The 11,377-nt window shown below is 40.3% G+C and overlaps 1 protein-coding gene across 4 annotated transcripts in view; it reads left to right on the top strand.

Annotated features, from left to right (window-relative positions):
- Window positions 1-11,364, top strand: part of si:dkeyp-69c1.9 — a 30,382-nt gene extending 19,018 nt beyond the window's left edge. Inside the window, exons 1-5 of one of the 4 annotated variants that reach the window (XR_007114365.1) lie at window positions 197-4,558; window positions 4,693-4,803; window positions 5,393-5,515; window positions 7,631-7,901; window positions 7,982-11,364. Coding sequence is in view for 3 of the 4 variants with exons in the window: in XM_047607891.1 (XP_047463847.1) it covers window positions 4,731-4,803; window positions 5,393-5,515; window positions 7,631-7,901; window positions 7,982-8,075 (561 nt within the window). In the remaining variant the exon portion in view is untranslated. The other 3 variants (XM_047607891.1, XM_047607892.1, XM_047607890.1) reach the window with 3 other exon arrangements.
- The last annotated feature ends 13 nt before the right edge of the window (window positions 11,365-11,377 follow it).

Below are 11,377 nucleotides of genomic sequence, written 5' to 3'. Positions count from 1 at the left end.
CCTCATAGTACCATACTCTCCCAACAGATCACTACGATCTCTAAGTGCAGGTCTGCTTGTGGTTCCTAGAGTTTCTAAAAGTAGAATGGGAGGTAGAGCCTTCAGCTATCAGGCTCCTCTCCTATGGAACCAGCTCCCAGCTTCGGCAGATGGGTCCCTCCATATGAGCTGACCGATGGGTCCCTCCATACGAGCTGTCCACCGTCGCCCTCAGGCTTGCTCTGGAGGTTGCATTCTGGTTTTTGTGAAGCGTCTTGAGACAATTTGTATTGTTATTGGCGCTATATAAATAAAACTGAATTGAATTGAATGACATTGACCACTGTGAAACAAACCCGTATTGTGTGCTCCCTTACCTCTCCAACAGTTGTACGTGCACTATCTGGCTTCTGGTTACGAAGTGCTGCACACACAGTCTTCAGTCAGGATGACATGCACCGCAACATCTTCAGAAGGCCTCTGGTTTTCACGTACTGTCGCACCCTCTTAGATACAAATCACCTATGTCCTCCACACCGGCGTTCCGACCTGGCACGCCCACATTGTGGGCACATGTCCATACGTCGGCCACATACGTACATGTGCCCACTATACATTGGTATGTATAGTACATTGGTATGTTAATGTTCCAGACATTACACACGTACAAACAACACCCATCACTCAACTATACACGCCAGGTAGACAGGCCCCCTGTTACATCCGTTGGAGCAATTATCATAGTCCCATAACAGCTACCGACCACTATGTGTTTGGCAACGGGAATCTTACAAATGTTGACCTATAAACATATAAATTACATTCCCAGATGCCGCTCATTCACCGCGTAAGTGCTATTACTTTTCGTGCTGATATATTATTTTCTGTCATGCAAGTTGTAAAAAACTGCCAGAAATTTCCCCATACACATGAATGGGACAGCGGGCGGGCGGCCATTTCGCCAGCGCGCAATGCATTCTGGGGTCTTAGTTTCTGCCGCTTCTCCTGTGTGTTTTGGCATTGGAATCTCATAAATTTTGTCCTATAAACATGTAAATTACATTCCCAGATGCCGCTCTTCCACCACATTAGTGCTATTGCTTGTCTTGCTGAAATATTAATTTTTCGCGACGTAAGTTGTTTGTTTCTGAACTGTCCGTGCTGTTTTAGTTCATGCCGGTCGGTCTTCTCCCTCTCTCCCCCTCCCCTCGGAGAGAGCCCGGTGGTCACCTGTTCGCCCAGCCTTTGAAACGTGTACCACACGTTTCATGTCTTTACGTTCGTTGCATTATGTCCCAATCACAATCAGTGGGAGAGTAAGCAGCACTTGTGTTTAGTGTTATTTGTTATTTTGTTCAACTTTAACGATACACAACAGCTCGGACAAGAAACTGCTTCAGAGCGAACGACCGGAGAATTCACTCAGCAGTGCGCATGCGCACCCCTGAATAAAGTAACACGCGCGCCTCTAATTAGGGCCCGGCAGATGGCGCTCGTTGGTACTGCAACAATTTACTGACTGTATTAGTGAACTGAGGCAGAGGTCTATCAACGATTACAATCATCATTACTCACTGAATTCTCAACCGATTTTTTTAATCCCTTTGGTTTATTAGAAATGTCTGACATATATTTATGCTACTATATAAATTGGTCCAATTGAAAATGCAGATCATGTGCAACGCCATTGAAAGGCTTGTAGGCATTTATAAAAACGGATTGATATTAATAATCAACACAGTGTTAATGATATATTTAATAATAACACACTACAGTTCATGATGTAATGATCACAATTGCTCTCTTATCCTTACATAAGCTAGTAGCAACATACATCAATTTAATTTTCCGAAGCTTTACACATACATTCCATAGCAGTCCATAGCAGTTACATGATATAAAACATCTTCATCAAATTAGGAACATTTAACAAGACATCTACGGACATAAGCATGTACATTTACTTGGAGTTACATCGGCGATCATTGCTACATCCACACACGGCACATCGATTGTATCCAGTCATTGTTATGAATGCAAATGAGGATTATTTTATATAACCCAGAGACTCTCGTTACAAACACATGTCGGCGGAAAACTACGCATCCAACAATGCATTGCGTGATTCCCAAGCTGGCCGCCGCAATGTGCGTGTCTGCGCAAATTTCCACAGGTGTGGCGGGTGAATCGGCAGAAGGCATTCACAGTGCATTTCTGCAAGAAATGCAAATTGCTTCTAGTTTCTTTTCATTTGAACCGTTGACGGCCGGGTTTTTTGCTTCTCCCCATGGCGTCATCTTGCTGCATGGAGTCCATAACTGCTTGGACCCCTCATTGCTGCATGCAGCTATATTTATTATTATTATTATTCCGCTTTCTTCTGCCATTGGAGTCTATGGCAGCCCATAGAACCGTATGGTAAACAGTCGTGAAATTTTGCACATCGCTTAAGGACAGTAATATTTAATGTGACTGAGTTACATGTTGCCAGTAAGTACGCTCTAGCGCCACCAACGGGTCAATGTTGGAGGTACATTTGCGTACGTAACTTTTGAACGATACGCCCGAAATTTACAAACAAGGTATCCTTGTGATCCTTGGATCATGCTGAGTTCAGCCTACCATGTGACGTCATGATACGTCATGATCTTGGATCTTGGATTTTGTCACAACCTCCAAAAGTTTTCACGGGTCGCAAATTTTGTCCGATTCTCACGAAAAGCGGCACAGACTATCTTCAGACCAAGCCGCACAAAAGTTACTAGATGGGTTTTTTAATTTCCACTTTGTTCTTCCATTGCGGCCAATCGATGTGAGCTCATATCTGGGCAATGGTGTGACATATTGACATCACATTTGGTATTATGGGTCGTGACATGGTCCTAAGTGGACACCATGAATTTGGTGTCGTTTGGCCACTGGGGGGCGCTGTAATTAAAAAACAAGGTTTTTGCTGATATCTGTTGATGGGTTTATATTTGAAATGACTTTGTGACATACACAGGTACTGTTGGGTGCCCCATTGATAGTTCATGCCAACTTTTCATGTAAGCCGCTCGTTGTCAGTGGCGGTGCCGCTAAACAGGACGTTTGCTCTTATTTCGGCCAAACTTGGTCGGACTCTTCGGGACTCCCTCCGAAATGCGCAGGAAAAATTTGGTGTCATTCGGCCACTAGGGGGCGCTGTAATTAACAAATTGCGTTTTTGCTCTTTTCTCTTGACGTGTTAGGATTTCAGAGTAGATTTCCATGTCTGCTGATACTGTGGAATGTCCCCTTCAGGATCTGGCAAAACTTTTCACGCAATTGCAAGAATTTGTCCGCCATATTGGATTTTGTCAAAAACCTTTAAAAGGATTCACGGGGCGCAAATTTATTCGGATTCTCACGAAAATCGGCACAGACTATCTTCAGACCAAGCCGCACAAAAGTTAGTAGATGGGTTTTTTAATTTCTACTTCGTTCATCTGCTGCAGCCAATCAAAATCAGCAGCGAAGGCGCCGTTTTGGATGTGAGCTCATATCTTTGCAATAGTGTGACATATTGTCATCACATTTGGCATTATGGGTCCTGACCCGGTCCCAAGTGAACATGATGAATTTGGTGCCATTTGGCCTCCAGGGGGCGCTGTAATTAGAAAAACATGTTATTTTTTCTCATATCTCTTGATGGGTTTATATTTGAAATAACTTTGTGACATCCACAGGTACTGATGGGTGCCCCATTGATAGTTCATGCCAACTTTTCATATTAGCCAATTGTTGTTGGCAGCGACACCACCAAACAGGAAGTTTGCTCGTATCTCGGCGACACTTTGACTTCTGAAGACCAAACTTGGTCGGACGCTTCGGGACTCCCTCCGAAATGTGCAATAAAAATTTGGTGTCATTCGGGCACTAGGGGGCGCTGTAATTAACAAAATTGCATTTTTGCTCTTTTCTCTTGACGTGTTAGGATTTCAGAGTAAATTTTCATGTCTGCTGAAACTGTGGAATGTCCCCTTTCAAGGTCTGGCAAAACTTTTCACGCAATTGCAAGAATTTTCTGTTTTTCACAAGGGTAAAATTACCTACTGAAAACAGGCTAAAACAGGCCCTCTCATGTGAGAGAAATAGAGGTGGAGTCATGCTAGCTGAACAGAGAGGGCCATGGTGCTCCTTTCTTCTTTTTCTGTTGGCTTTGTGTATGACTAAACGTGGCATCTCCAAGTCACTGTTAGAAGTAAGCCTGTGTGTGTGCATCCAGTCACCCAGTCACTGTCAGTGTTAGACATGACATAAGTAGACAGTTCTTTCTTTTACTCTGTTAACCTACTGAATAATCCCTTCTTCAGTTCTATTGTTCATGTGTTGGCTACCGCCACAAAGTTTTAGCTCTTTGTTGGTGTCCATCTGCTTTATTCTCCCAGTTGGTAACTACTGAAACTGCCACTCGTGGAGAAGAATAGACACTATGGCTACTGCAGTAAACAAGCTTTAAGTAGCTCTGTGTACACACATACAGTGCAGAGAAATGTAGACAGCATAGAGATGCACTGCAGATTTATGTTGTTTTTTTTTCTCCCCCTAGTCACATGAGGTAAGTAATAAAATAAAACTTTTCCTTTATGTTGGATGTTATTTAAACATAATAAATTGTGATGATTTTAATGTTTGCAACATTTTCCTGCTTTCTATGACAACTGAAGAAATTCATCTTGAAGTATTTTCCAGTGTATTTATAGCTTCTGATCCTGGAGCCAACAGATAAAATGCTCCCCCGTCACCACCATGAATTCTTTCTGCGCAGTCGGCCCTACAGGGGAGAACCACCAACAGTGGCAGGTAAAACTTAACTTCTTTGTCTTTGTCCCAGCATGGTGATGTTTTTATTCTTAGCTTTAATATTAATATAATATTCATCAGATTTTGTAGTTGAAATGCAATGTGCATAAGTTACCCTTATAGTGTTTTGTTGTCTTTGAATTCACATTGGTCACATGTTCAGTGATCAGAAAAAAATCATTATTTCTGAAATCAATCGTATCACAAAGGTCCATGGCATCATTCCCATGGATTTTGACCATCACTATCATGACAGCGCCCAAGTGCCCTTGAGCAAGGCACTGAAAAGCGCAATATAAAAACAAGACCATTTACCATTTAACCGTAGTAAATGAGCCATAATGAGCTGTGACATAATTTATAGCCCGTGATTTATATATAGTGATTTGAGCCTGTCAGCTCAAGCAATACAATGAACATGGCTAACTGAGGAGGTTTCAGTAAATGCCAAGTGAGGATCAGGCCAAAGAAATGATTATGAAAACAACTATGATTAAACTCTGAAAAAGGCCCCATTTGAAAGTATAAAGCCTTTTGATTCTATAGTAAGGGCATTAAAACTTTTTTACCATCTCTGGCGTTTTTGCAGGATTTCTCCTATATCCAGACACTCCTGCCAGTATGGAGACCACATCACAGGAGGCTTTCTGCTTCAGGCCTGTCACACAACAACTCAGAGACAAAGGTCTTACGTCATATCTCAATCCAGACAGTAAGTGAAATCATCATATCCGTTTTAAGTTAAGCTGTGAGCTGTGTTTGTGAAGACAATGAGACATTTTCAGAGATTAATCTAAACACATCAGGGTGATTAATACATACACGTGTGATTTGGAAAAAGTTTGGACTTTGATCGTGTCAGAGCTGTTGTCAGTACACTACTCTCATGCTAAGACAATATTAATTCAGTAATTAAAGCTGCAAGCAGTGTTGGGGTGCCAGGCAGCATAGCAGCATAGCAAGCAAGCCAGTGCCTGCTCAGGAAGGCTTCATGAGCCCATACACCAAGTTTGGTGTCGATACATCAATCCATCGCAGAGATATTGGCCTACTTCCTGTTTGGAGGCAAAACAGTTTGAAGTTCAGACATGAAACTTGAACCATCAACCAAGCATGGTCTGAAGACCATACCCACCAAGTTTCATGTAAATTGGACAAAGTAAGTGCCCTCTGTACTTATACGGCTTTTTTTACACACTTCAACATGGCTGCCAAATTTGAATGCAAACGCACACAGTCCTTCATGAAATGTTCTGGAATGTCTGAGAGTATCAGTCAACACTTGAAACCTTCAACCATCAGCCAGACGTGTTCTGAAGACCATATTCACCAAGTTTCTTGTAAACTTGGGGCTGTAGCGCAGTGGTGAGTGGCACAGCTTGGGGTTAGAAGGGTCACAGGTTTGCCTCCCGCCCTGTCCATGGCTGTGGTGCCCTGAGCAAGCATGTAACCCCCAATATACTCCCCGGCCGCACCAACCAGAGGGCTGCTGCCCACTGCCCCAACTCTCAAGGAAGTCGTCTTGAGTCTGTGTTAGTTAGTTAGGTTGCTGAGATGTGGCCTCACTTCCTTTTTGGTGGCTTTGCCGACGAGTTTGATTGGTTGCTACGGGCAAACGGAAGCAAAATTAGAAAATCTACATAATAACTTTTGTGCGGAAGATTCTATGTGTCAAGTCCTGTGGAAAATGGACTCTGTGAGACCTGAAATGCTTTTTGAAGGTTTTTGATAAAATTCAAAATGTCAGAAAATCCAATATGGTGAAAATTGACACCATTGTGTGCGTTGCACTTGTCTTGATTCAAGGATTCCAACGATACGGCATCATTTGTGAAATTTGGACCAACTGGTCCAAAGTTATGAAAGCTCAATGCACTTCGCATTTTGACATGTTGGTGGTGCTAGAGAGTTTGTAGAAAGTTGTATGGGCAGGATAATTCTTGAGGTTGACCATGGGATTGTCCTGAATACATGTGCCAAGTTTCAAAACTTTTCACCATGGCGTTCTAGGGGCTGCCATAAACTTCAATTGCAGCAGAAAGTAGATCAATGATAACAAGAACAAGCAGAAGCAGAAGAAGAAGAAAAGCTACTAAAACAATAGGTGCCTTCACAGCTTACACTGCTAGGCCCCAATACTAATAATAATAATAATAATAATAATAATAATAATAATAACAATAATAATAATAATAATAATAATAATAATAAAATCTATTAAAACAATAGGTGCCTTTCTTAGCTTACGCTACTAGGCCCCAATAATAATAATAATAAGAAAAGCTACTAAAACAATAGGTGCCTTCGCAGCTTACACTGCTAGGCCCCAATAATAACAATTAGAAGAAGAAGAAGAAGAAGAAGAAGAAGAAGAAAAGCTATTAAAACAATAGGTGCCTTCACAGCTTACGCTGCTAGGCCCCAATTGTGAAAATACTGTTGCCTTCAGTCTCAATATAATGAAATAGTCCAAAACTATTAGCTATTAATATTTAAAATTACTTGTCTTCAATTAAAGGTTTTATGATAGCTATACATATATACTCATATATATGAGTATTATAATTTAGCATATAGATATACAGACTTGAAAAATTATTCTCTGAATGATACTGAGGGGACGATTCTCTCCAGGCCTAAAATGTATAATATAGTTGCATGAAACCACATAGTTATTTTTCAAGCCTTCTAGTAAGAAAACAGAAGGATCGAAGAAGTGGAAATGTCAAGTTTGTTTACGACATCCTTCCTCAACTGACAATTTTTATGTAGTTTTTGTTAATGTGTATGAGATGAAAACCTTAACAAAGTTATGATAACTCTTCAGATGACCGTGTTACTCAGAATACACATCTGGAGTTGAACTATCCCACATCCTCAAGACAAACACGAACAGGAAACGGCCACAAGGACAGGGAAGTGGGAGGGGATGAGCAAGAATGTAACCAAGATCACACAAAGCCAACAGCCATGAAAAATGGTATAACAGAGATGCAGTCTCAATATCAGAAGGATTTTCATCCTCCAGCCTCTTGCTGCAGGAGGCGAACGCCTGCCTTCCCACAACCTGACAACATTGGCATCAACCCTGCCTTCAGGTGAAAGCAAATTTGTCAAAGTGTCCTAAAGGCTTTATGTAGAGATTGTCTAACCTGTATCTTTGTGTTCTGATTCACAGGATTGAGTTCAGCACAGTCCAAAGAGAGACTTACTCTGGCTGGCCTAACATGAGTCCCAGTAGGCCCGCAGACACAATCAAACACGACATCTGAGGGGTAATGTTTACTTACACTACATGAGAAACCAGCCTGAATCATGTACATCTGACAGGACAGCCTATCCATTTCACCTCAGACTCTCATGTCACATAACTCTGGTTATTACTGGCATTTACTATTTGTGATTATGGCAGACTTCCATCATAATGCTTTGCACAGCTTGTTCTTGTGATTATATGACCATTCAACAATAATAATTTTTAAAAAAATGTATAAACCAGTTTAAAAAAAAAATCTACCTTTTTGGGGGGCCTTTGTGGCTTATGTGTGGAGGTTGGCATATATTTTATTGTTTTATAAACTGGATTATATGGCCGACTCATCAGTTCAGGCATAAAACAGGTAAAACACACAGAAGTTAATTCTTTAGTTGCTATTTCCTGTTACATCATTGTTGGAATGATTCAGTCCTTTTCCACACAAACTTGTCTCATTCATATCTATGTAATCTAAGTAAATAAGCATTGCAGTTCCAGGTCAATATGAAGAGCTAATGGACTGATAATGACCACACAGGTACCATGGAGTCACTAGAAATCAATGGTCTCTGGAGTCACTGGACTGAATGAACTACTCCTAAAACCAGAGCTGTTAATGTTTGATAGTGATGACATCAGACATAATTTGGGATCAGCTTGTGAAAAAAAGAGCCACCCATAAGTGAAATGCAATATGTTTAAATGGCCAAGACAAGGATCAGGCAACTGAACAGAAAACAATTGGTTCTAATTTATGTGCAGTTTTCATCACAACTGACTCCTTTTGAAAATATATGTAACAGATTTCAAAGGTCGAGTGTGTAGAATTTAGTGGAGTCTAATGCTGAGGTTGCAATCAGCTATATATCCCTCTGCCATTTCATGTGTGAAGCTTGGTTTATACTTGGTATGTACACAGAGCCTAAACCATACTTACTTTAACATTTATGAGTAATAACACAGCTAAATTTCATGTTGCAACTGAAATCAAATTTTGAACATTTAGGAGATTGACTTTTTATGTTCGTCCAGCCACTCTGATATGTGAATGAGGAAAGGCATTTCAGACAGATAATAGCATGTAGCTAAACTGATGTCCGGTACAGGCCATAAATTTAGCTTATGGCCCTCTCTGGAGCCAGTGCTTCGTTATCACAGGCTAGGGAACTTTAAAAACAGCAATATTCATAGTTATAGTTCAGGGCCGTACGCAGGGCCCAAAAAATACTGAGGTAATGAGTCAGAACTTCTAGGCAGGTACGGGGACATGCTCCCCTGGATATTTTTTTTAAATTCCATTATTTAAATCTGGCCATTTTCAGAGTCTTAAGGAGCAAAAACATCATTATTATGACTTTTCAATAGGTTTATTTGTTTTGTTTGTTATCAGAGAACATCACCCTCATCCTAAATGATTTGCAAATGAATCCCATTTTAAAACTGAGAATGAATTCAGCCTTTTCCTCCCTATCCTGTTTTCCCTTTAGTGAAGATTATAAACACACACAGTCAAATATTAAACTGATAGCAATGAAAACAATATGCCATTTTAACATCATGTATTCAGATGTGTCAGCAATCTTATAAAACCTTGCGGAGCTTTTGAAATTTTGAGGTAAAAACGAGGCATTCTGAGGCTTTTTGAAGGACCATTATGGTGACTCATGAAGTAAGGGCAAGTTACCACAGAAAATTGTTTATTATTATTTTGAAAATTAACCGGATGTTTTATTTTGTTTCTGCGCACGACTTCTTGTCCCGCACGATCTGCTCTGTGCCGTGTTGCTGCGTTGTGCTGGTTGTGTATCCGGCGCAGAAATATAACAGGTTAAACATCCGACATTGAGAAATCAACAGTGAATAAACGTTTCATTTCCAATCTAAGACGTCAATGACATATCAATCGCAAAATAAGTAATGGAAATTGACGACCGGTAACGTTACTGACTGAGTTAACCAAAATGTTTCCTTGCTATCCGAGTAGAGCAGTACGCTGGGCTGCAATAAAAATATTTCCACGTGAATTTTTTTTTTTTTCTCATACTCATCTACCACTTAAACTGCTCTCCACCTACATGTTTAGCTTCATGTGCTCCTCTTCCAGTGACTGGTGTGACTGACCGACTCACTAACGTTAGCGGTAACAACATCAGCGTCCGACTTGTGTGTGGTAGTGGTTACCATAGCGACAGTGCGTGTTGTTGATTACGCACAGCACATATGCCCAAACTCTTGAGCTCGTTTTATTAAACAGTCGCTCTACTCTTGGCTCATGTTTAGCTTCATGTGCTCCTCTTCCAGTGACTGGTGTGACTGACCGACTCACTAACGGTACTGGTAACAACATCAGCGTCCAACTTTAGTGTGGTACTTACCATAGCGACAGTGCGTGTTGTTGATGACGCGTAGCACGTATGCCCAACTCTTGGCTCTTCAAATATAAAATCACCTTACGGTTTTGTGGGAGACCAAGATCATCGTCCTACAGTCATTTTCACGTGTAATTTATTTTAAGTTCATATACCACAATTTAAGCAAAAAAAAAAAAAGAAGAAAAAGAAAAAATACCGAGGACACGACCTCGGTGTCCTCAAGGGTAGTTATGGCCTTGTTATAGTTATATATTTACATTTTGCTTGAAGCTACACTTGTTCCTTTACATTTAAATAAAATTGCAGCATGATTGTACATCAAATAAAAAACTCAAAGGAAATACAGATCATGAATATCTTCTTAACATTTCAGCCACACACTGTTTAGTTTTGTAGGTTTATATAATTTTTTGGTTCATTGATATGTTTCTGTATAGATCCAATGCTGTACGAGCTTTCAGGAGTGACTTTTGACCACGTATGAAGTATGGTAGATTTAGGGATGAAAATGTCTTGAAATGAACTTCATGGAAGTTTGAAAAAAAAAATTCAAACTTCAAGTGTTAAGATAAGCCTTTATTCATCCCACAGTGATTAAATTCTTGCAGCAGAGACATTCAGCAATCACACAGAAGGTGCACACAGTGCACATATGGGTGATATTGGGCTGGTAAGGAGGGTGTCCCATTGTTCAAGTATTATCACTATTTCAATATATGCTGATAGGGACTATATGTGGCTTAAAGTCTTTGTTATTCTTTAGTTTCTCAATTGTTTTCATTTTGTCTCTGCGATTAATAATATATTACAGTTTTCTTTTTTTCAGACACTGATTTCTTAAATAGTAAGATGTTAGAAGTGTCACCAATGGAAAGGTGATGTGGTGTTATCAGCTGATGTCTAAGTATGTTGCAATAAACTCTGAATTCACAACTCTCTGGGTCTT

This window comes from Mugil cephalus, chromosome 15, assembly GCF_022458985.1.
Source record: "Mugil cephalus isolate CIBA_MC_2020 chromosome 15, CIBA_Mcephalus_1.1, whole genome shotgun sequence".
NCBI lineage: Eukaryota > Metazoa > Chordata > Actinopteri > Mugiliformes > Mugilidae > Mugil > Mugil cephalus.
Note: the sequence above shows the minus strand (reverse complement) of the source record. Positions and strands in the feature narration are given on the sequence as shown.